This window comes from Lutra lutra, chromosome 15 (assembly GCF_902655055.1).
Source record: "Lutra lutra chromosome 15, mLutLut1.2, whole genome shotgun sequence".
In the NCBI taxonomy this organism is placed as follows: Eukaryota; Metazoa; Chordata; class Mammalia; order Carnivora; family Mustelidae; genus Lutra; species Lutra lutra.
In genome coordinates, this window is record NC_062292.1 from 67,221,982 (window position 1) to 67,247,891 (window position 25,910).

Below are 25,910 nucleotides of genomic sequence, written 5' to 3' on the forward strand. Positions count from 1 at the left end.
AAAAGTATTTATTTATAGGTAAGGACTACGATTGTCATTTTTTTTCATTGTTTTCTGGCTATTTTGCAGTTCCTTTTTTATCTTTCTTTCTTCCTCTCCTGTTGTCTTCCTTTGTGATTTTTTTTTTTTTGTAGTGGCGTGCTTTGATTACTCTCTTTTATTCTGTTGTGTATCTATTATAGTTTTTTTTTCTTTGTGATTACCATGAGGCTTGTAGAAAGCCATCATCAATGAGATTAGTATCCTTAGTATCCCTGTAGAAGAGCCCAGAGAGAGCTCTCTCACCCTTCTTCCCTGTTACATGAGAAGATGGCCATCTATGACGATGTGTGCCCTCCCCAGAAAGGAATCTGCTGATGCATTGATATTGGACTTTCCAGCCTCCAGAACTATGAGAAATAAATTTCTGTTGTTCATAGCCACTCGCTATGGTATTTTTATCATAGCAAACTGAATGGACTAAGATACTGTATTTAGAGTATTCTGAATTTGACAATGTATTTACCTTCACCAGGGAGTTTTATACTTCTGTGTGTTTTTATGTCCCTAATTAGTGTCCTTTCTTTAGTGTTCTTGAAGAACTCCTTTTTGCTTTTCTTGTAAGGTGGGTCTAGTGATGGTTAATTCCCCAGCTTTTGTTTGTCTTGGAAAGTCTTTATCTCTCCTTCATTTTTGAAGGACAGGTTTGTTAGGCATAGTATTTTGATTGATAGGGTTTTTTCTTTTCTTTCAAAGTTTTGAATATATCATCCAACTCTTCCCTGGCCTACAATATTGCTAAAGAAATCCACGATAAATCTTATAGGGGTTTCTTTGTATGAGATTCCATAATGAGTCATTTTTCTCTTACTGATTTCAAAACTCTCTGTGTCTTTGACTTTTGAGAATTTGAATATGATGTGTCTTGGCTTAAACTTTTGATGTTCAGTCTATTGGGGGTTCTTTAGGGATCATGAATCTCGATACCCATTTGTCTCCCCAGATTCAGGAAGTTGTCTGTCATTATTTCTTTAAATAATCTTTCTGCCTTTGTTGTCTGCTCCTTCTGGGACTTCAATAATATGTATATAGATTCACTTTTTGTTATTCCATAAGTCACTCGAGCATTTTTCACTTTCACTTTCTTTCTTTTCTTTAGGTTCTTCTAACCAGATAACTTCAAATGCCCTGTCTTTAAGTTTGCTTATTCTCTCTCCTGAATGATCAGTTATGTGGTTGAAGGCCTCTATTGAGTTTTTCAGTTTGGTTATTTTATTCTTTAGTGCCAATATTTCTGCTTGAGTCTTTTTGTTTTCTATTTCTTTGTTAAACTTCAGGTTTTGTTTATGTATTACTTTCCTGATTTCATTTCATTGTGTCCACTTATAGCTCACTGAGCTCAAGACTATTATTTTTAACTCTTTGTCAAGCAGTTCATGGATCTCCTTTTCTCTAGGGTCAGTTGCTCGAGCTTTATTAATTTCCATTGATGTTGTCATATTTGCCTGACCCTTCATTATCTGTGTAACTTTGCACTGGTGGCGTCTGTTTATTTAGAAGAACAGATAACTTTTCAGTATGGTCTTGGCAGGTAAATTCCATCTGCTGTTTCCCTGGACTTACGGGACTGCCTCCAGGATCATGGTTGAACAGGGCTGGAGCTGGGTCTCATGGCCATTGCTGGGCCTGCAGTTGGGCCCACAGTTGTCAAACCTCTTACCAGGAGAATGAATGGGTGTGATTTCTGCTGGGTTCCTGAGTATTCTCCCAGTGGGTTCTTAGCTGGATGACCAAGACTATCTCTAGACTGTAGTAAAGTGGGACTGGAGCTGGGTCACAGGACTGCCTCAGCAATAACAGTCAAGTGTGAGATCAGTGGGCCTGCTACTGGGGCCTGGATGAAGATGGTTCCTCTTGGGTCCCTTAAAAATAGGATCTAGAGGCAAGACCATGGACAAACTGGACTGGAGTTGAGTCCACAAAAAGATGAAGTCGCTCTAGGTATGCAGGTGGGTTCATAGTCAGTGAGGCTTCACCCAGGGCATGCGCCTACCTTCTCAAAATGATTCTCCTTGGTCTCGGGCTCCAGTGGGATTTTGCAATCTCCTATCTAGCTCTTAAAGTGCCTCACTTTTTTCTGTGGATGGCTCCAAAATATGGGTGTCTGTGGGAGACACAGGCTGTAGACCTCCTATTCCATCATCTTGCTCCTGCATTTCTGGTACTTGACATTCTAATTGCACCTGTGGGTGTGGTTCAGTTTCTATCAATTCACACATATGAGTGTGTTTTTACCAAAGTTGAAATTATTAGAATAAAATTTATTTATTCATTTATTTAAAAAAATTTTAGTAATGTTTAAGTACAGCACTGCACTAGGTGCTGAGAATGATGGGAAAGCATGGGAGGTAGCATTTCTGTGCTTAGAAAGCTTATGATATAAAAGGCCCTCCAGCCAGTCCAGTGTACAAGAAACGTCCACCTAACAAGATCCCAGTTAAATGATTGTCCAGATTTACCAGTGATGGTGCAAACAAATAATAAACTATATGCCAAGTAGTTGGTAATGACTTCATGAGACAGAGGGAGAGTAGGAGCTGGAGGGGGCAGGGATGGAGCAGGACACAACATAAGAAAAAAGACCCCATGAAAGCTGCATGAAACACTCCAGAAATAGGAAGCACATCCCAGTGTAGTACCAACACAAAAAGACAGGATCTTCCAGAAGCACATGCTTTGGGACAAAACAAGATGTGTTCAAACAAGAGGTTCAAAACTTCATTCTGCTACCTACTAGGTGCTTAGACCAGTTTATGGCCTATAAATGGGGATAATCATAGAACTTACTTGATAAGGATATTGACAAGATAACATGAAATAATATATGTGGAAGCCTACCACATAGGAAACACTCAGAAAAGTTCTAGCTACATTAAAAACAACACAGATTCCACGGTGGCCAAGATATTTGGGTAATGACAAATAATCCATTGTTCTCTATAAAAACACTTAGGTTTGGATTACTTCTCTATCACCCTCATATGGAGAGGGATAATATCTCTCTTGCCTACTGACGGATTTCATTTGCCCTATCCGGTCCCTGGCATATAGTTGACATTGCAAAAATTTGTGTTGAGTAAACCGAATCTGTCCCACATCTGGAATGTCTAAGCGATTTATAAACTTGCCAATTTTTCCTCCTCTGTCTATTACCCATTTCTCAAGACCATATCCTCCTATCTCTATTTACTGACCTAGTTAATTAATTTTTACTCAATAAATAAATATTCTATAAATATTTATGGGATATCTCTTATATGCCAGGCACTGTTATAGGTTGGTGGGGGGCATATGATGAATATAAAAAGTTCCTGCTCTCACAGAACTTCTTTTCTAGAGAAGGGAAAGTAAAGTAAACAAAAGAAAAATTTTTGGATAAACACTCTGAGGAAAATTAAACATTATTATCTCTTCTCCTGCCTTCTAATCAGTCTCTCTGCTTCACATCTGTTCTCACTGATGTCTACCCACTGTCACAAGGTTCCATCTAAGTTTCAAATTCTAACTTTGTCACACTCTACTTAAAGACTTTCCATGCCTCTTGGTTATAATAAAACTGCAGCTTTCATAATAAAGCCCAATGACATGAGCCCTGCATGCCTCTCTCACTTGATTCCCCCTCAATCCCTACCTTCCAAAACTCCACCTTAACCCCTGAACACCAGTGCTATTTCTTCACTTCCATGCCCTTTCTGCCTCTATTACTCTCTCCATCACCTCTTGCCATGCACTGACATCTTGGCCTGGCTGACTCCTATGTGTCCATTCATTTTTCTCAAGCATCACAGTGTCAGGCACCTGTCATAGGCCACCCCCCATCACACACTCACACATACCCCACACACTGGCAGGGATGGTCCTTCGGCCCACAAGCTGCTCTGTGTGTACTTCCATTGTACTTACATTCTATATTATAATTATATAATTTTGCTTCATGTTTCTGCTTCCACCTTCTATCAACTGCTTACCAGAAGGCACCATTTTTTGCTCACCTTAGAAGTCTATACTATAACTAGTATATAGAGAGACATTTGACAATGTCTAATTTTTTAAAAAATGAATTTCTAATGAAGGAAATAATAAATGGATAGGAAAAAGAAACTGGGATTACTTTTGAAAATGAAAAAGAAACAGGCATTACTTTTGAAAATTTTTGGTCTGTGTTCATCTCTGGCTTTTTTTTTTTTTTTTTTTCAGCTCCTGTCAGTGGACAATTTGGTGAGTTCTCCTTTCTTTTGCTCTTCAGTGTCCCTGGATAAGAGTGTCTCCCTAATAAAGATGAGACACTTACTTGCTGAGGCCAGAAGGGATATGAAAGTGTCCTGAGGTCTATTGGCATCATCCAAGGGCTAGGATAGCCCTGTGGCTACCCTCTGACTCTCCCTGGAAGAACTGACAAATGCACGAGCAGCTCCTGGACTTTGATAGGCCCTGCACGTACCCCTATTGCCAATGGAACCCACTTCACCAGGCAGGACATGTTCAACTCCACGGTAAACATGCAGGACTTGGGGTAGGGTTTCTCCAATCAGCAAACTAGAAAATCTTATCTGATAACATCACACTGTGAAGATACCAGCATGAATATTACATTCTCTATAGTTTTAGAAGTAAAATCCCCCAGGAAATGTGTGGAGAACAGAAGAAAACCCAAAAATCGGGCCCTTAAAGGAAGAAATGCAAAAAAGGAGAGATTGGGGGAGAAGAAATAATATCGGTATCACCCATTTTCTTAGTTCTGACTTTTGTGGTCTTGGGTCAGAGAGTGGCCCATGAATAGCAAGGAAGACCTACATCCTCTCTTGTCCAAAATCAGCTGACCTGAGGTTTCATCCTTGTCTGGACCACCTCTGGATTCCAGTGACTGACTTGTCCATTCCTTGCTCTCACACAATTAGCTATGGTGAGAGTTTCTGGGCATCTGAATCATCATCAAATGAAGGTGTTCAAAAAGTTAATCTCCCAAGCTTTACTCAGGGCCATATCTTCAGAAAATATGATTGATCCTTTCAGGAAAGTACAAACCTGTGATTTACCCAATTCCTTGGGAGGTTCTTATGAGTTGGTGAGCATGATGAAGTAATGGGGCAGGGGTGGCTTTCTCTAGGATCCACACCAGACTAACTAGCCATTTCTCCCACTGGCATTTGTCAGTAAATCCTGCTGGTGTTGCCTTCTTGAAATAATTTTGCTCATTGTCATCCCTGAGCAGCCATTCTCCCCTGGGGGCTCCAGTGGACAAATGACCTTGAGCAATCACTGACCTTCCCAGATGGCTTCCTTGGGTATTCTCCAAATCCTGGTCTTTGGGTCTGTACCACCAAGATGAATGCACTGGGGACCACAGGGGTTTCTATCTCAGAATCTGTCTCTTCTCTCCTCAGCACCTGTATCCAAACCCGTGATTTCTCTCCAACCTCCATGGACTCTCATCTTCAAAGGAGAGGCAGTGACTCTGACTTGCCACATAGCAGGGGACAAAAAATGGTACCGGTGGTACCTTGGGACAAAAATACTACGTGAAATCCCAGCAAACACCCTCCAGGTCCAGGATTCTGGAGAGTACAAATGCGAGATCCAGGGCTTGCCCCAAAGTGATGGTGTGAGCTTGACCTTTTCACCAGGTGAGAAAAAAGTGAAATAAAAACTTTGGGAAGCATATAGTTATGCAGAACCAAAATCTATACAGACAGGACCCAGGTAAAAAGAAAATTTTTTAAAATTTTTATTTAAATTCAATGTAGTTAGCTTGTATAATATTATTGGCTTCAGGGGTAGGTTTTCGTGATTCATCAGCTGCATATAACACCCAGTGCTCATGACATCAAGTGTCCTCAAAGCCCATCACCCAGTTACTCCTTCCCCTCCAACGACCCTCCATTTGTTCCTGGACTTCAGCATTGCTTATGGTTTGCCTCCCTCTCTACTTTCATCTTATTTTATTTTTTCTTCCCTTCCCCTACGTCCATCTGTCTGTTCCTTAATTTCCACATATGAGTGAAATCATATGGCATTTGTCTTTCTCTTACTGACTTATTTCATTTAGCATGATAGCCTCTAGTTCCATCCACATCGTTGCAAATGGCAAGATTTCATTCTTTTTGGTGGCTGAGTAATATTCCATTCTAATACCACATCTTCGTTATTCATTCATCTGTCAATGGACATCTGGGCTCTTTCCATATTTCAGCTACTGTGGACATTGTTGCTATAAACTTTGGGGTGTGTGTGACTTAGGTAAAAGGAAATTTGAGAAGAAATTTATTTGAATAGTTTCTGAATCTATGTGTAATTTTAGGCTTATAAGATTTACTTGGAAGAGTGCCTGGGTGGCCCAGTTGGTTAAGCATCTGACTTCAGCTCAGGTCATGACTCCAGGGTCCTGGGATGGAGTCCTGCATTGGGCTCCTTGCTCAGCGGGGAGTCTGCTTCTCCCTCTCCCTCTGCAGCTCCCCCGCTCCCCTACTCATGCTCTCTCTCTCTCTCTCTCAGATAAACAAATAAAATCTTTTTTAAAAAAATGTTTACTTGGAATAATAGGCAGCATGAGAATTTTTCAGATAGATAGGCAGACAGAGGTACAGCTGACCCATGAACAACATGGGTGTGACTTGCACAGATCCACTTACCTGCAGCTTTTTGGCTGGGGGTGGGGTGTTTTTGTTTTGTTTTGTTATAGGACAGAGCTATAAATGTATTTTCTCTTCCTTATGATTTTCTTAGTTAACATTTCCCTCTAGTTTACTTTGTTATAAGAATATAGTCTGTAATACAGAGAACATACAAAATACATGTCCGTTGACCATTCGTGTTATCACTAATGTTTCTGGCACAGCTGGCTATGAGTAGTTGGGTTCTGGAGGAGTCAAAAGTTATACTCTGATTATCCACTGCGTGGAGGATCCGTGCCCACCCCCACATTGTGCAAGGGTCGACTGTATACAGAAATCAAGAGACAAGGAGGAAACCTCTCTCTTTTTTTCCTGTGCCCTAAGGCCGCCTGTCTGGAATTCGAAGCAGTTATCATGCTGTTTCTTTCGCAAACAAGGAAGCAGTATGGTAGTAACAAGGAGCAAATAAGATGCTTGTCCTCTTTGAAGTGGCAATTCCCCTCCTCGGAAGTTACCTACTGAAATCATAGATATGCACCCCCCAAACTGAAGGAACTCAAATGGTAAAGAAAGGCAACTCCCTAAGTAAATTACATCATGTCACATTGAAGGAAAACTTGAAGGCCATTAGAGGTCAGGTTCGGTAAAGATATTGACGGCAAAGTGTTCACAGCACAGTGAGTGAAGGAACAAGTCAAGAAATACACACACCGGGGCGCCCGGGTGGCTCAGTTGGTTGGGCGCCTGCCTTCGGCTCAGGTCATGGTCCCGGAGTTCCCGGATCAAGTCCCGCATCAGGCTCCAGCTCTTTGGGGAGTCTGCTTCTCCCTCTGACCTTCTCCTCGCTCATGATCTCTCTCACTCATTCTCTCTCAAATAAAAAAATAAAATCTTAAAAAAAAAAAAAAAAAGAAATACACACACTATTCCGATGTCCTGAAGAAAGCACAGCACACATGGACTCTCCCGAACTTGCACGCGGAGAAGAGTACCAGAAAAGTGCACACCTGAGAAGAGATTTGTACTTACGTTTCTGCTTTCCAAGTTGACTCAGGGCATATGTGTTCATTTTAAAATCAGGAAGAAAGGAATTGTAATTATTTTATGCTTCTTTTCCCCCATCCCCTATCCTATAAAATCTGTTTGGAATAATAACGACAAGAAGGGAGAATCCGTGGACGGCACCCAATGGCCATCCTTGTGTCTCTTGCAGCTAAGCTGATACTGCACGCTCCCCCTTCCGTGTTTGAAGGTGACCCTCTGACTCTGATGTGCCGAGAAAAGCCAGATTTATCCCTGAAGACCAGGACCCTGTACAAGAATGACAATGAGCTGATAGACCTTGGTAAAAACCCCAGCTTCCACATCAAGCACGCAGGTCTGAAGGATAATGGAGAATATCGCTGTACTGGATCTGAGACCCATTGTTGCTCTTTTTCTTCAAACGCAGTCAGAATCCAAGTGCAAGGTAAAGCCTTCGTCATTTGTGAGGAGGGCTCATGGGAAGGAAGGTCCCTGAGGTGGTCGAGGAGGAGAAGGGTGAGCTGGGGCGTCACCAAACCTCAGGGCTCCTTCCCGCAAGAGTTAGAGAGTGCAAGCGTGCTTTGCGCTGAAGAGCACGGGGGTCGTGTCGCCTCCTCTTTGCTCGCTCTGCTCTCGGCGGCCGCAGACAAGCTGTGCTTCTCTCCAGAGCTGCTCCAGGCCTCACTGCTCTGGGGCCTGTTGTGGTTCTTCTCTCCAGAGCTGTTTCCACGACCCATACTGAGGGCCAACCCCCCCTCACCCATCCCCGGGGAACCAGTGATCCTGACCTGTGAGACCCAGCTCCCCCCTCAGAAGTCAGATGTCCAACTCAGGTTCCAGTTCTTCAGAGATGACTGGAACTTGGGGTCAGGCTGGAAAGGCTCTCTGAGAACCTCAGTACCCTCCATCGTGGGGAATGAAGACCCATCGCATTACTGGTGTGAGGCAAGCACAGTGCCTTCCAGTGTCAGCAAAAGCAGCCAGAAACTCCAGCTACCCGCGTGGGGTAAGTGTGGGCAGGTGCTGAGCTTTGCTGGGAGGAGCCCGGGAGAGCCTCACACCAGCCCTCGATCATCCTGTCAGTCGATTAATAAAAGCCCCACCACTCCCGGTTTCAGTCCTCTTCCTGCCACCCAACCCACCTCTCCCCTTACCCGCCTCCTGCTCCTCCCCAAGTTGCCTGCTCACATCTGCCCAGCTGCCTGACTGAAGCACCACAGGCTGTTTGGCTTGCACAACAGAAGCGTACTCTCTCAGAGTTCTGGGGGCTACGAGTCCAAGATCAAGGCACCAGCAGACTGGGGTCTGAAGAGAGGTTGTCCGGTAGTTGGCCACCATCCCCCAGTTTCCCGTTCCGCATCTCCTCCTGCTCTCCGAGGATTCCAGTCTTATCTGATTAGGGCCCCACCCTATAGCCTCCTTTAGCCTTGATGATCCCCTCAAAGATCCCATCTCCAAATAAGCCACACTGGGGGTTAGGGCTTCAACATATGCATTTCTAGGGAACAGAGTTCAGCTGATAACACATCTTGATGTCTCCACTGGCTCTCAGATGTTTGAACATATGCCTATCTTTTGTGGGCCTCATGCTTTGTCCACCCCAGGACCATCACAGCCCTCAGTGTGTCTGCAGCATCTCCACCCTTCTCTCTCCCCCCCCTTCTCCTCTCTTTCCCTCTTTCTCCCTCTCCTTTTCTCTTCCGTCCCCAGGGATATGGAGGTGTCTCCTTCCCAGTCATCAGTTAATTGTTGACAATAACCAATAGGCACCCCGGTGGGATACAGAGGTGGGTGGGAGCATCATGCTTACGCCAAAGATGTGGAGAACTGCAGACCAATCTCTCCTTCACCAGTGCACTCAAGGCTGTTCAGTCAGTCGTGGCCGTGAGAGGTCATAGCTTCTACAGGGGTGTCCCTGCACGCAGGGCCAACTCCAGCCCACTCCCAAGAGGACACGGGATTCAGCACTAGGACCAGGGCTCAGGAGACAGATCGAGGTCCTGGCTGTCTCTGAAAACAGCCAGCAGAGTGGCTGCAGACTGGCCTGTGAGCTTCTACCTAACTCCGTTCTCTCATCTGGAAACAGAGGGAGTCAGGCTGGGCACCAGGAGGACGGAGCGACAGAGGACAGGGTCTAGAAGTGTGTGTGACTCTGGAAGAAAGAAGGGTGAAGGGCAGATCCTTGAGTCCAGCCCCAATGAGTGGAGAAGTGGAAAACAGGGACAGAAAGGAAGACCCCTTGACTTGGGCAAGGGAGGGGTCCAGGGTCACTGGCGGGAGGAAGGAACAGGTAAGGGCCTGGAAGAAACTTCTTCCCCAAGACCATCATTTACACTGGAAGATGGGACTGAGATCGCACAACAAGGGTGGGGGGGGCGGTCCATGGGGAGAAGGGGCCGCAGGTGACAGGAAGGGGAAAGGCGAGCATGGACTGACCAGTGATGGACCCTCACAGGAGCACCTGCTGACTGATGTTTCTCTCCTCAGTCCCCGTGTCTCCTCCTGTCCTCACCCTCAGCCCTTCCAGCACCCAAGCTGTCGAAGGAGACTGGCTGACACTTTCTTGTGAAGCCAAGAGAGGCTCTTACCCGATCGAGTACCAGTTCCTTCATGAAGAAGTGGTTCTCAGGAAGACGAAGGTCACTTTTAGGAAAACGGCGACCTTCCAACTCTATCTGAAGGCAGAGCACTCCGGGACCTACTTCTGCACCGCAGACAACGGCCTGGGTATCCGGCGCAGCCAGCCGGTGTCCCTCTCTGTCACCGGTAAGCCCTGGATGGTCAGTCCCCCAGCCCGGTCAGAAGCATGTCCCCACCTTCCAGGGCTTCTGCCTCTTCCTCCGCTGCCTGATGTCCTGGCTCCGGGGTCGGCTGCCCCCTCTTTGCGCATCCCCGCTGGTGCAGGGTAGCGACCTCCTTTCCACCCAGACCCTTGAGGAGCCAGAAGTTTTCCTCTTTCTCACCACTTGTCCTGTGACTCTCCCGCTGCCCAGTGTTCTCAGAAACTACAAATCAGTCCCCAAGGGCTCACAGGTGTTTCTTGTCCGCCTAATATCACATATTGATCACAACGGTGTACAGAGCCACGAAAGACACACGGCCGGCAGCAGGATGCGAGGTTCCCCACAGACGCCCCTCCTGCTCAGGCATGTGAGGACTGACAGGGTGTGGGGCCAGATGGGCTCCGGCAGTCAGGCGGGAAGCCACACAAGGGCCCGGGGAGCAGAGATGGCTCAGCCTGCCCACCAGCGTCAGGCCCCGAGGCCACAAAAGTGGGTGTCCAAGTTACGGAGCCAAAGTGGTTCCGAGGAGCCTTGAGCATTGTGCTGTCCATGGAGAACAGAGTCCAGGCGCAGTGTTGGGGGGCGGGGACTGAAGGGTGCGGGCCCGGACCAGTGCGGAGCCCAGTCCTGGCTCAGGACCAGAGCAGACTCCCTTTCCTCGTCTGTAGAAAAAGCACAGCCAGGCCGGAGACAAGCCTGAATCCAGCCCCTCCCGCAGCTGATGCGCAAAGCATTATGATGAAATAGGCCCCAGGAGTCCTGTGGGAGGCCTCAGAGGAAAGACCGGGGAGACGTGGTCCTGACGTCTGGACACCAGAGGGCACGGCCAGTGGCATCACCATGAGCGCCCTCTGGGGCGGAAGGCTCTGCGTGATGGCGCCTCTGCTCACCTAAGGCAGGAGGGCCCTAGGGCCGGATTGCGCTCCACCTACGGACACCTCAGGCTAGCCGGCGTGGCCTGGGCACACAGTTCTGGGGTCCCGCAGAAGGTGTGGACCGCAATAGGGCAAGCAGCAGTCCAAGGGCTATGAGTACCTGGGCTGTAGGTGCACAAAGACACCCCAATCTCTCCTGTGCCCTGAGAGGATTCTAGGGGAGTCTGCGCACGAGTTGACAGCTGGATAGCGTGTCATGGGAAGTGGGGAAGGACAGCAAGAGGCTGTGGCCCAGGCAGGGGCAGTTGCTGAAGGCCTGCAGGAAGGAAGGGAGTGGTCCAGGGTCAGGACCTGGGGACACTAGAGCTTCATCCTGAAGGGAGCTCTGGGGTCTGCGAACAGTTTCACGCTGGGAGGGTCAGTGCAGGGTCACTACAGGTGAGCATGGATGGCAGAAAAGACCGTCTGGGGAGCAGCCAGGAGCAGAGCAGAGGCCCCAGAAGAGAGGCCAGTCCGGGCCCCAGGCCAGCCCCGTGGAGGGGGAAAGCCCCTGAGGACCGTGGCTGGCAGAGAAGGTGCCGTGTCCGCGTGTCCCACGGAAACCAAGGGAAGAGATTGCTTGAGCAGAAGACAGGGGCCGGTTCAGGCAAAGCAGAGCTGAGAGCTGGTGAGAGGCGAGAACTGAGTCACCTCCCCCGAGTCCAGCCACAAAGCACCGAATGCAGAAGCAGAGTGCAAACGAGAGCGGAGTACTGAGCGCGCCGGCTGCCTCACCACCTACAGCGACAGGCCTCAGCTGCCTCTTCTGTACAACGGGTCCATAAGCATGCCTGCCCCACAGGACTCTTCGGCAATTCAGCAAAGGTCCGCCTGCCTCTGTTTGCAATCACGTAAGACAAAGGCACATACACCGGGCACGTGCAGGGAAACCCTATGTTATCATGATCATCACCGGCACAGAAAACCCGCTCTATAGATTGGTGGGGATAAAAAGCAGTTTTCAATGCACGCAGAAAAAGAAGTGAGAGGAAGAGAAGTGGAGACAGTAAGTGTAGCCCCTGCCTTCCGAGACCCGTCCTCAGAACCAGGGAGAAAGGCACTGGCGGGAAGAGCGAACACGGACCTGGTAGTTAGTGTTTGTGGATTCTCCCGCGTGCAGAGGATGAAACACATCTAAATGGGACTTGGAAGAAGCCAGTACAGCCAGAGCATCTGCATCTGGGACAGACAGAGGCAGCTGGGCTCCCGGGTGGGGGGAGGAATGGGGGAGGAGGACCCTCCTTGGGCAGGGGAGAGGCAGGTCTACCAGGGTCACAGGTAAGGGTGGGGCCTGGCAGCAGCAAAATAAGAAACTTCCTCCCCAAGAGCATCATTTACACTGGAAAATGGGACTTAGGTCACCTAACAAGGGGGTGGTTGTGGAGAAGGGGCTGTGGGTGACAGGAAAGGGAAAGGCCAGTATGGAGGGCAGGGCTGAGACTGGCCCAGGACAGACACGCACAGGAGCACCTGCTGACTGATGTTTCTCTCCTCAGTCCCCGTGTCTCGTCCTGTCCTCACCCTCAGCCCTCCCGGACCCCAAGCTGTTGAGGGAGACTGGCTGATGCTTTCCTGTCAAGCCCAGAGAGGTTCGTCCCAAATCCTGTACCAGTTTTATCGCGGAGATGTCCCCCTGGGGAGCAGCTCGGCCACCTCTGCAGGAGGGGCATCCTTCAGTGTTATTCTGACTGCAGAGCACTCCGGGACCTACTTCTGCACGGCGGACAATGGCTTTGGCCCCCAGCGCAGTGACCCCAAGAGCCTGTCTGTCACAGGTAAGCCCTGGATGCCTGCCGGTCACTTATCTTCTACTCTTCCGTCCCTATTTTACAGAAGAGGAAACTGAGGCCCCACGCGGTAAGTGGCGAGGCAGCCGGCACACCAGGGACTATTCTCGTTTGCATTCTCCTGCATCTGCACTGAGCACTTTGTGGCTGAAGTCAGGGGAGGTGACTCGGTTCTCGCCTCTCACACTGCCCCTTCCGAAGTCTGCATGTACCTTCCAGTCCCTGCCCCCCACCACCACCCCCACGCACCTGGTGGCCCTGGTGGCTCCCTTCCTGTAGAACCAGCTGCCTGGGCCTCAGCCCTCACCCAGCCCTGGCTCAGCCAGACCCCCGGTAGCTTGACGTACTCCCCAGATTTTTCTTAACTCCATGCACAGAAGCATCTCCTGCCTTCCCCACTAACACATGCACTCACGTAGCCACAAGCACAGTCAGGGGGACAAGTCGCAGGCAAGCCCTCAGCTTCTCCAGAGGTTCAAGAGGTCACAGCAGGGTGGACGAGGGAAGGGGGAAGGGCTTTCTGGAGTTTCCATGATGCTTTGTCCTAACCTTTTAAAATAAGTTTCATTTTACTGTATTACATCTTTAAAGTTTGTGTTGAAGTATGACACACATTCAGAAAAGTATACAAATCAGGGGTGTACAGCTCATGGTGACTCACGTAGCCTCCAAAACGGTGTCATGTTCGGAGTGAAGTCGCTTCTGTTTACACTGTGATCTTTGCTTACGAGAGAGTGAGAGTCTGGTCATCCACTGGTGTGTCGGCTCTTCCAAGAGGCTGACGTATGACCTAGAGACCTTGAGTGGCTCCTTCCCCCTCACAAGGAAACAGAGACAGGGCATCCCCAGAGGGGGAAGGCTTGTTGTCTGGACATCCAGGGAGTGAGTAAAACAAGAAAGACAACACGTGCAGACCCATGGAAGAGATGAGAGATGTCTCAAAATAGGGCTTACTTCTCAAAAGCACGTTATGTTAACCCGTGACAAGCTAGAAGCTCCCATCACGGAACTCACAGGCCACCAGCTGTTTTCCTCGTATCCCCGTCCATCATCCCTGTCGCTCCTGGGTATCCTCCACTCCATCCCCTCTCTCTCATGACTTCTCCTGACTCACAGCTTCTGCAGCACGCAGCATCGACAGATCAGCTTCTGGGTGGGACCCCTCACTCTGGATTCCACTCTCTGCCTGGGCTGCCAATGTTGGGTGGCTCATTGCCGAAACAGTGAGTGGCTTTCGCTGGTCTCACCACCCACCAAGGCCATGGCCAGGGTACTGCCCACCATTAGCCTAACAAAGTACAGAGACGACATGACACATAAGGAAGTCTGCTTCAGAAAATGCTTGTTTTAGGGAACTAGAGGCATAGCACAGATTCTGAGGTTTCCTAGAAAGAGCCAGGGTGCCTGAAAAACATTTGGGTCATCAGATCTGAGTATGAGTCAGAAAACCTGAATGCGAGCTCTGGCTATGAACATCACTGGTTCGAATTTGGGCGAAACATTTAAACTTTCTTCGTCCCACTGTTTTCACCTTATATTGGTAGTTAGATAAGACAATAATTAGTGTCCATGGCAGCCCCAGAGTTCTGTGATTTGAGTTGGAACAGGAACCCAAGGACCAGGAATTCATGATGCTCTGGAAGAAAGGAAGTGAGGGAGAATATGAGAGGCACCAGTCAAAGCCCCAGAGAAGACAGCTGGGGAAAACCATGTGGGCTGCAAAGCTGGGCTCACTTACCTGTCCCAGCAAGAGAAAGCACCACCATGACGGGCTTCATCGCCGTTCATGGGGGAGCTTGGAGAGGCACCCTGAGGGCTGTGGGAGTGGGTGTTAGTCAGCGTGTGAGTGCAGCTGGAGATGGCGGCTGCTGAGTGTGCAAATGGGTGATGTGCTGATCTTAGGAACATGTGAGTCTGGGTACGGATGGCCTTATCTTTGAGCCTATGGATGTGAAGGCTCTCTGTCTCCTTGATAACCCTTGTTTTCGATCACGGAAATCAAGAATGACCAAAAGAAGGCATTTCCCCCAATATAAAGTGTGAAGAGATTATGAAAAGATGTAAGGAGATGGTTTAAGAAATTTTAGTGTTCTGGGGCACCTTGGTGGCTCAGTCATTGAGTGTCTGCCTCAGGCTCAGGTCATGATCCCAGGGTTCTGGGACTTTGGAGAGAGGAAAGAGAACGGAGAATTTTAAACCAAATCTGCAAGTCATGCTCAGACATGCAGGGACCCAGGGAACTTAGTGTCTATTAAACCCTTTTAAAAAATTACTTGATGAGAGGCACCTGGGCTCAGGTCATGATCTCAGAGTCCAGGGACCGAGCCCCACATCTGGCTCTCTGCTCAGCAGGGAGCCTGCTTCTCCTCCCCTCCTCTGCCTGCCTCTCTGCCTACTTGTGATCTCTGTCTGTCAAATAAATAAATAAAATATTTTTTTTAAATCACTTGATGACAGAAACCAGCCAACCAAATTAGGAATTGATACAAAGGACTCAAAATTACTTCACTGTGATACAAAATGCATGCACTGAATATCTTTTCGCAGCTGGAGCTCAGCACTGGCCGCAGAGAGAATCAGTTAGGAACTCTGAAACAGGCTCATTGCTAAGCCTCTCTCTGGACCAATTAAACTTAGAATCTCTCAGATGTGACCTCAGAATCGATATTTCTTAACACATCCTTAGGTGAGAATATTGTACAAATAGGGCTGACAACCACGGATTCAGAAATGAAAACAAAGGCTAATCAACTGTGAGAATTATGGTTACAGAAAGTGCCAAAAAAGGTAAAAAATACATGTAACAAAGAAAAGGCAGTTGGTCTAAGGGAACAGAAGAAATAAAAGAACAACACGTCTCTCGTGATTATGATCCTTATTTCGTAGCAGAGAACCAAAGAAGAGACTTGACTGGATACATTTTGAAAAATTAACAAGTTTTCAAATCTTTCACTTTGTCAATAATGTCTGAATCCTTTACAGGCTGTAACTTCTCATCAATGGATTATAGTTCACCAGCAGCCCTGGAAACACCCAGTCGTAGACCACAGGGTCCCATAGGAGGCAATGAGTGAGCTGTTCAGAGGGAATAACTGTGGAGTTGAGGCTTAGGAGCAGAGAAGGAACAATAAATAAGCCTTTGCACTTCTATGATTCTCACCAGTGAGAGAGTGGGAATAGGAATTCTTACATTCCCTTAGTGCAAATGCAAACCGGTCCAAAGCTTTTGAAGAATAATGTAGCATAATATATGCTTATTTGAAAAGTTCATATTCCTCATCCCAGAAATTCCACTCCTAGGAATTTATCCTAAGAAGCGTGGGCACACATGGGCCAGGATGGAGATGCAGGACTGTGGCCCGTGGCATCATCTGCAGGAGGAGAACAAGGACATTCCCGGTCGGGGGGCGTCCCTCAGTGCACTACAGTGAATCCACACACTGGAAGGATTTGTGCTTGTTAAACTAATCAAGCAGCATTCACCCCAAATTATCAAACTGTAAATTTGAAAGGGTTGCATTTTGTTGTGTACAAATTACACCTAGGTGAAGTTGGTCTCTAAAGGTGGATGAGATATACCCGTGAGAGTGACGTGGAGGGATGCTCGTGACGTGCTGCTGAGGGGAACACCCGGCTGGAGACCAGGACCTGTGTGCGTGTATGTTTCATGTGTTTGCTTATCTGTTGGTGTGAACCGTATTCTTACACATAGGAAAGATCTAGAACATGTCACAAATGCTCTATGGGGTAATCTCTGAAAAATGAAAATAAAGGAAATGTGAAAAGATCCTGATGTCAACTAACCTATTTTTCCTCCCTCAGTCCCAGCGTCCCGCCCTGTCCTCACCCTCAGGGCGCCCAGGACCCGAGCCGTGGTGGGCGACACGGTGGAGTTTCGCTGTGAGGCCCAGAGGGGCTCTCCCCCGATCCTGTACAAGTTTTACCTCGAGGACGTCATCCTGGGGAGCAGCTGGGCCCCCTCTGGAGGAGGAGTGTCCTTCAACCTCTCTCTGACCGCAGAACATTCTGGAAACTATGCCTGTGAGGCCGACAACGGCCTGGGGGCCCAGCGCAGTGAGGAGACCTCACTCAGTGTCACAGGTGAGTTGATCACCCCAACTGCAGCATAACTGGGACCACCTTGCCCCCACCTTCCCCAGTAGCCAAGATTGGAGGTCCCACGGGGCCCTTTGCCCTGGGACATCACAGCAGGCCTACTGCCCAAACAGCCTCCATCTGGGAGCTCTGGAGTCTACATTTTCAGGAACCTGCACCTTCCCTTTTCTTCCCGTGCACTTCCTAGAAGCAACGCTGTAGCCAATGTGACCCAAACTTCCCTAACATAGAAGCAAAGGCTCTCAGGGCACCAACTGCATCCTAGTCAACCATGATCAATAAGAAAGGAAATTACAAGTACAGTGTGTCTCACCTCACAGGAGATTTAAGTGGGGTTCCCTCTGTCTGATAATCCATAAAAAGGCCAACTCACTCTCTCATTGGCCCTTTAATTTCTCTGGGCTCAGGCTCCCACCAGGAGGTCTGGCTAGAAGACTTCTGACATCCTCTTCTGACTTCTTACCTGTCCCTGAGCGTTCAGCTATAGCACAGTCTCCACCTGGCCCTGTCATGGGCTGATCTCCCTGCCATGCCCCGTTTAGTTCCGACTTGGCACCTCACCCATGGTCTTCCTCTCTACCCTGCATTCGGCCATCAGTCCATGACTCTAATGTCCACATGGGTGAACCACTCAACACCGTGGCTTGTCATCTGCTCCACATCAGCCACACTGCCATGTCCACCGTGGTTCCAATAACCCGAGCACAGCCTCCTGTCCTACTTGCTCCTTCAACCCTTTGAATCACCCCTTCCTCAGACCCCAGCAGAGCCCAGGCTCACTGACACCTTACTCCCTCCTTAGATGCTCAGTGCCATCCCTGGCTGCATGAATAATAGGTCTCTCCTGTTCCCACTTTTGATGACACTGATTTCTCCTTTTCCCCAATTATCTTTTGATTTCCCAGAAGTCAGCTGAATCTTTGTTTTCAGATTCCCCAAACACACTTGCAGCTGCTTACCCAACCCCAGTGCCACACATACCACCGCACCAATGTCGTCATTTCTTCAGATCCGCACAAATTACAGCTGGGTTCTGAGTAGTGTCACAAGGTCCCTGAAAGCTACGGAAAACAGTTTCCAGTTTGAAAGCTCTCTCCTATGGAGGAACATACTTAAACAGTAGAAACTGATGGTTAACTATTTTTCCTCCCTCAGTCCCAGTGTCCCACCCCATACTCACCTTCAGGGTGCCCAGGGCCCAGGCCGTGGTGGGGGACGTGGTAGAGCTTCACTGTGAGGCCCAGAGCGGCTCTCCCCCGATCCTGTACCAGTTTTACCACGAGGATGTCACCCTGGGGAGCAACTCGGCCCCCTCTGGAGGAGGAGTGTCCTTCAACCTCTCTCTGACCGCAGAACATTCTGGAAACTACTCCTGTGAGGCCAACAATGGCCTGGGGCCCCAGCGTAGCAAGACGATGCCACTCAGCGTCACAGGTAGGTTGGTCCCGCCCACAGTAGCATCACCAAGCGTGGCACGCCTTCTCTCCCCGGCAGCCAGAGGGGAGTTCTAACACTCCCACTGTTGGTGTGACAGCCCAGCCCCGGGGAATTCCTGCCAGCAGGAATCTTGCCCCATCTTTAAGCTCAGGTCCCTCTTCCTGTATGGGATCCAAACACCTCACTAGACATCCAAAGTCTTTTTAGACCATAAAGTCTAGACTGATCTGTAGTTATGCTTGTGAAAGAGAAATTAATAAACTTTGAGTATATGTCTCTCTGCTCCAAAAAAAGATTTAGCCATTCCTTGCCTGGGTTTTTCTCTCTCTTTTTTTTTTAATTTTTTTATTTATTTTCAGCATAACAGTATTCATTGTTTTTGCACCACACCCAGTGCTCCATGCAATCCGTGCCCTCTCTAATACCCACCACCTGGCTCCCCCAACCTCCCACCCCCCCACGCCTTCAAAACCCTCAGATTGTTTTTCAGAGTCCATAGTCTCTCATGGTTCACCTCCCCTTCCAATTTCCCTCAACTCCCTTCTCCTCTCCATCTCCCCATGTCCTCCATGCTATTTGTTATGCTCCACAAATAAGTGAAACCATATGATAATTGACTCTCTCTGCTTGACTTACTTCACTCAGCATCATCTCTTCCAGTCCCGTCCATGTTGATACAAAAGTTGGTGACAGTGTGGAGATTCCTCAAGAAATTAAAAATAGAGCTTCCCTATGACCCTGCAATTGCACTACTGGGTATTTACCCCAAAGATACAGATGTAGTTAAAAGAAGGGCCATCTGTACCCCAATGTTTATAGCAGCAATGGCCATGGTCGCCAAACTGTGGAAAGAGCCAAGATGCCCTTCAACGGACGAATGGATAAGGAAGATGTGGTCCATATATACTATGGAGTATTATGCCTCCATCAGAAAGGTTTTTCTCTCTTTGACCCTCACAAGCCTCTACTCTTGTGCTTCTTTTATTACCATAAATATAAACATGCCTCAAACTTCCATATTAAAAACTCTGTATTAACATTAAGTCTGTGCATAGCCCTTCAAGAGACAAAGCCAATCCTGTTTACAAAATGATTCTTAAAGCAATGGGGACACAGGAAACCCGCACAGAGAGGTGAAAGCTAGATGGCCTGGATGGAATCGCCCAGCCCTCCACCAAATTCCTCCATTCTTTACACTGCCCTCTGACCTTTTGACATTAAGTATTATATCCAAAGGAAAGCTGCTACTTGTGAGCTCTGAGCCTGTTGTGATGGCCCCTACTGGCTGGTCCAACCTCCAGACTCCTCTCAGGGAGAACTGGGGTATAGCAAAAATATGCAAAGGCAGTTGAGATGAGTGTTCTGGTCATCACCATCATCACCGTCACCATCACCACCATCATCACCATCATCACCACCATCACCATCACCCACCAACATCACCATCACCATCATCACCACCATCATCACCATCACCATCATCACCACCATCATCACCATCATCACCACCACCATCACCATCATCACCACCACCATCACCATCACCACCACCATCACCACCACCATCACCGTTATCATCACCACCATCACCACCATCACCATCACCATCATCATCATCTCTGAGTCCTTACTTGTACTAGGCCCTGTGCTTAGTATTTAGCGTGTAATATCTCATTTCATCTTAAACCAGTGAAACCACTTTTATCCCCAATTTGCAGGAGAGGAAAGAGAGGCTTAGAGGTAGAAAATAGCCAGTTTACATGTAGCTGGCAATGGGAAAGCCAGGTTGAAGGATGGGTCTACCCAGGTCTTCACCTGAGTCTGCATTGTGACATTCCTTTATGGCTGTGTTTTTGCACAACTTTTGAGTTTTTATTGTATTTTATTTTTGTATTACGTTCAGTTAGCCAGCATATAGTACCTCATTAGTTTCTGATGATTCAGTGATTCATTAGTTGTATATAAGACCCAGTGCTCATTACAACACATGCCCACCTTAATATCCATCACCTGGCTACCCCATACCCCTCCCTTCTGAAACCCTCAGTTTGGGTCCCACAGTCCAGAGTCTCTCATGGTTTGTCTCCCTCTCTGAATTCTCCCCCTTCAGATTTCCCTCCCTTCCCCCATCATCCTATGTGCTATTTCTTATGTTCCACGTATGAGTGAAACCAAATGATAAGTGTCTTCTCCGCTTGACTTACTTCACTTAGCATAATTCCTTCCAGTTCCAACCATGTCAATGCAAATGGTGGGTATTCAACTTTCGAGTTTTTAGCAAATTATTCTGAAGGAAGACATAAATCTTCATGATAAGTAAATGAAAGGCACAAAAGGGACAATATGAAAAGTGAAGGTCTCAACCTCCCTGCAGGAACAAACACACTTTCACATCCACATACTTCCAAGATATAACCATTGTTAATAGTTTCACGGGGAAGAAAAGGAGAGAGTCTCACGGGTATTTTTCTTTTTTTTTTTATTTTTTACTTTAATTTAGTTAACATATGTAGTATTAATTTCAGAGACAGAGTTTAGTGATTCACCAGTCGCATACAACATCATATGCCCCTTTAACGCCCAGTTGCCCATCCCCCCACACCTCCCTCCACCCCAGCAACCTCCTTGTTCCCTAGAGTTAAGAGTCTCTCACGGTTTGTCTCCCTCTCTGTTTTCATCTTATTTTTTCTTCCCTCCCCCCGTGTTCACTGTTTTGTTTCTTAAATTCCACATAGGAGTGAAATCATATGGTATTTGTTTTTCTCTGACTGACTTATTTCTTTTAGCATAATACCTTCTCGAAGTCCTAGCCTCAGCAGTCAGACAATTCGAAGAAATAAAAGGCATTCAGACTGGCAAAGAAGAAGCCAAACTTCCACTCTCCGCAGATGACATACAGTCTATGTAGAAAACCCCAAATAGTCCACCCCTAAGTTGCTGAACTCGTGGGTATTTTTCTAGAAATATTCAAATATATTATAAACATAGAGATATAACATTTTTTCACAGAGGTAGAATCAGGTTATATGTAATTCTACAACCTGCATTTTCACATAAAAAAATACATCTTCGGTGTCTTTTGTATTTCATTAGTCACTTAACAAGGTTGTCTCTAGTTTTTAGCTATTATAAGAATTCTACCACAGAAATCCTTGCACAAATGCCTTTGCCTAACTCACGTCAGTATCCCTAAAGGAAGCAATCTTACAGGTAGATTTGTGGGGTCAAATGTGATATGCGTTCTAAATCAGCAATTTCTGCCATGCAAGAAAGTGTCTCAAATCCACAGTCCCTCCAGAGCATGGTGAGATCTGTTTGTCCACAGGCCCAAGAGTATTATCTGTCTCTTCAGGTTTCGCCCTTCTGATGGGTGTGTTTATTGTATGTATTTAATTAGGAATAGAAACAATCATTTCTTCATCTATTTATTGACTATTTGATGTTTTCAGCAATTCACATCTTCCCACACTTTTCTGCTGGGTATTTTTGTGCGTCTGTCGATGAAGGTCATTAGCTTTGTCTGTCATAGGAGTTTCCATCTAGAGATCGAATCCAAGGTTGAAGTCTGACTTCTGCCACTCGTTATAATTTCTGCTCGTTTACGAATATGTTAGAAATAGGAACTTGTATTCACTTTTGTCTCCCTCAGTCCCAGCGTCCCGCCCCGTCCTCACCCTCAGGGTGCCCAGGACCCAGGCCGTGGTGGGGGACATGGTGGAGCTTCGCTGTGAGGCCCAGAGCGGCTCTCCCCCGATCCTGTACCGGTTTTACCTCGAGGACGTCATCCTGGGGAGTAGCTCAGCCCCCTCTGGAGGAGGAGTGTCCTTCAATCTCTCTCTGACCGCAGAACGTTCTGGAAACTACTCCTGTGAGGCCGACAACGGCCTGGGGGCCCAGCGCAGCGAGGCGGTGTCACTCAGCGTCACAGGTGGGTTTCCTGTGCCCAGGCCGCAGATGTGGACAGCTGTCTCCTCCAAGGATGTTCTGATAATCCTCATCGTGCGTGAGCTGGGCACAGTTTCTCAGGGACAGGGACACAAAGCTGAGAGTTCTCCATGTGGTCCTCTTCTGAAGTGTTTCTGAAGGGACAGTGCTTGAGTGGGAGCAGAGCCAAGGAGGATCCCTGATCTGATGCTCACCGCTGGGCCCCGCCCAGCCCGGCCCTCCAGCCCGGCCTCAGCTGCAGACATGAGCTCCCTCCCCGGGAGCAGAGCCATTTCCCAGGAGGCTGCCTAGCCTCCCAGTCCTGGTGTCTGGATTCTTCCTCCCTCCCAGGCTCGGGCATCAGCTCCACGAGCCTCTCCCTCCAGCTCACACGCGGGATCTCCCCTCCAGGGCTGACAGGGAGCAGAAGTGGCCCTGTTGCCACAGGCGTGGCTGGGGGCCTGCTCAGCGTGGCGGGCCTCGTGGTCATGGCTCTGCTGTTGTACTGCTGTCTCCCCAGGAGAGCAGGTGGGTTATCTTCGCTTGAGTCCCTGCCCTCCCCGCCCCCTCCCCTCAGGCTCCTGCTGCTTTTGTAAGCACCCCTGAGCTCTCAGCACCTCCTCCCCCTGCGCAGTCCCGGTGCCCACCTTCCCCGCCCACTTCCCCAGAATTCGTCTTTACAAACAGAGTTGCCCAAACAGCCCTAGTACACAGAAGATGCCTCCGTGAGACAGACTTTATCCAGCATCACAAACCTCAGCCAGTCTCCCTCTGGACCCTTATGAGCCCCCAGGGAATGGGAGGAAGAGGAGAAAGACCGAGAAATGGGAGTGAGAAAGAAACCCAGTGGGACCTGATGACCTGCTGGTTCTTTCATGGGTAGTATTTCCGCGGCTGTCGGACCTGTTTCCCGCTGCAGCTACGCAGCATTGCTCTCGACAAAATCGTCTTCCGTGGTGTAACAGTGCCCCACTGTGAGCCAGGGCCAGCAATCTTGCCCCATCTGCCACCTCCCTTGGGCATAGCAGAGCCGGGTCCTCCCAGTCCCGCTGATCCGCGACAGGTTCTCCTGACCCTCTGAGCACCTGTGTCCCTGGAAAGGCCCCCTTCTCCTGGCCCCAGTGACCCTCTTTTTTCTTTTGCAGGAGGAAGGCCAACCTCTGACCCCTCCAGGTATGTCCCAGACTGTGTTGTGTGTGGTTCATGAGATGCCCACAGGGGATAAAAATGAACCAGGTCTGGTCACTGCTGGGTTGTACGACACGTTGTGTGATAGGTAGGTTGTGTGACCTTCATGTTACTGTTTCCCTGGGCATATGTTAAGGCAATTGCCAGGACGGTCTCACCACCACCTTAGCCATATACGCCTTCTTGCATCAAGAGGTACTGAATAAAATTTAGTGACGTACTTCTCTACCCTTGTTGCCTTGGTGGTCTGAGTGACCACTACAAGACTGAATCCATCTGTGTCCTAAGCGAGTCTCAGCTTGGTCAGCCTGCAAAGCTCTGGCCATGACCAACCTAATACCTGCTCTGGGGACATCCTAAGAAATGGAGTCACATGACCGGCCACCCAGAGGCACTGCCTGTGAAGAAGGGGCTGCCATCTTGGATCTCAGAGGCTAACCTTGGGAGCCCTGCCACGGCTCACAATCCATCTCTGGGCAAGCCCATGGCCCCAGCATCCAAACCATGCAGAGTTCCTCTGGGCCCTGATCATGACTGACTTCTCTGAGATCCTGGTCTCTCTAAGAGTTGGAATCCTGGCTTTTGTCCTTCATAGTCACGTGGTCTTGGGCAAGTCACTTCGCCTCTTGGAACCATCCCCTCCTCCATCTATAAAAGAGGATAATGACAGAATCAGCTTCATAATTTTATAAACATTAGCACAGTACCTGCTACGTACCAGGTCCCACAAAGTCTGGAAACATCGTGATCTGTAACGTGATCGCTCCCCACAGCAGACCATTGGGTGTGGGCTCGGTTCTGCGTCCAGGCTTGGCGGCCACCCGGCGGTAGAGAGACCTGGCAGCGGGGACTGGTGGCCACAGCTGCTCCGTCTGGGCTGCTGGGAGACATGGCTGTTTCTGTCTCGTAGGAGCCCTTCACACTCGGACCCCCAAGAACCCACCTACTACAATGTTCCAGGCTGGATGGAGTTGCAGCCGGTGTACGGCAATGGTGAGGACCAATGGTGCCCACCTGGGCAGGGACCCCAGGGTTGGTCCAGGCAGGGGTGAGGCAGGCGGGGACCACAGGGCTGTGTGGAGGACAAGCTCTGGCTGGGGAATAGCTTGGACAAGAGGCAAGGACCTTGTAGCTCTCTCAAACTGCACTTTCTCTCTCAGTCAACCCTAAAGCAGGAGACGTGGTGTACTCGGAAGTGCGGATTCAGGAGGGGAACAGACATGCAGGTAAGACCCACGACTCTTGACTTCAAAGGTGTGGGCGGCGAGCAGCGTGGCCTCCAGCCCTTCTGCAGGTCTGGGCCAATGGAACACAGAGACACCCTCACGCGGGGTCGCTACCCGCCTGCCCTGCTGGGGCCCCTGGCCCCACCGTGCAGGCCACACTCTCCATCCCCCACTCACGGCCTCAGGAGACACCTGCCTTGTTAGGGCTGTGGCATTCCCTACTGTCATAGAACACGGGCTAGCATTCCCATCCTCCCTCCGTCAGCTTCTGTGGCTGCCATGACGAGTGTCACCGACACATTATCTTACTGTGTTGGGGCCCCGGTACCCCGGCCTCACATCGAGGGTCTGCCCTGGCTGTGCTCCTTTCTGGAGGCTCCGGAGGCAGAAGCACTTTCTTGCCCTTTCCATCTTCTCAAGGACACCCCTCCCCCCAGCTCAGGGCCCCTTCCTCTGTCTTCAAAGTGGGCGGTGCTGTGCTGTGTCCCTCTGATCATTTGTCCAAATCAGGTCTCTGAGCACAGCTGGGAAAGTTCTTCCGGAAATCTCACCTGGAGAACCCAGGATAATCTCTCATTGCAAAGTGCTTACCTTAATCGCATCTGCAAAGTCCCCTGTGAAGTCACCCAGTCACGGGTTCCAGGGACTAGGACATGAATGTCTCGGGGCCAGACTCTGCCTCCCACCCTAACCCACAGGGTTGAGAAAGCAGATGTGGAGATGCCGTCCCAGCCGCTCGAGGATGACTCAGCGCTGGGGGGCTGGCTCTGCCTGTCCTCCCCGGTGGATGATCAGCCAGGAACGGCCCCAGCCTGGCTCCCTCCTGCACAAGGAAGACGGGCCCGGGGGGCAGACTCCCTTC

At 48.9% G+C, this 25,910-nt stretch overlaps 1 protein-coding gene across 6 annotated transcripts in view; it reads left to right on the plus strand.

Moving 5' to 3' along the window:
* FCRL5 (Fc receptor like 5) overlaps positions 1-25,910 on the plus strand; it is a 32,498-nt gene that overhangs the window by 5,073 nt on the left and 1,515 nt on the right. The window contains exons 2-14 of one of the 6 annotated variants that reach the window (XM_047704584.1): positions 4,237-4,257; positions 5,424-5,663; positions 7,864-8,118; positions 8,392-8,679; positions 10,161-10,439; positions 12,867-13,145; positions 16,980-17,258; positions 18,429-18,707; positions 22,360-22,638; positions 23,046-23,162; positions 23,780-23,807; positions 24,733-24,815; positions 24,983-25,048. In XM_047704584.1, the coding sequence (XP_047560540.1) occupies positions 4,237-4,257; positions 5,424-5,663; positions 7,864-8,118; positions 8,392-8,679; positions 10,161-10,439; positions 12,867-13,145; positions 16,980-17,258; positions 18,429-18,707; positions 22,360-22,638; positions 23,046-23,162; positions 23,780-23,807; positions 24,733-24,815; positions 24,983-25,048 (2,493 nt within the window). Of the gene's footprint in view, positions 1-4,236; positions 4,258-4,297; positions 4,533-5,423; positions 5,664-7,863; positions 8,119-8,391; positions 8,680-10,160; positions 10,440-12,866; positions 13,146-16,979; positions 17,259-18,428; positions 18,708-22,359; positions 22,639-23,045; positions 23,163-23,779; positions 23,808-24,732; positions 24,816-24,982; positions 25,049-25,910 lie in introns of those variants that run through there. The other 5 variants (XM_047704583.1, XM_047704587.1, XM_047704585.1 and 2 more) reach the window with 5 other exon arrangements.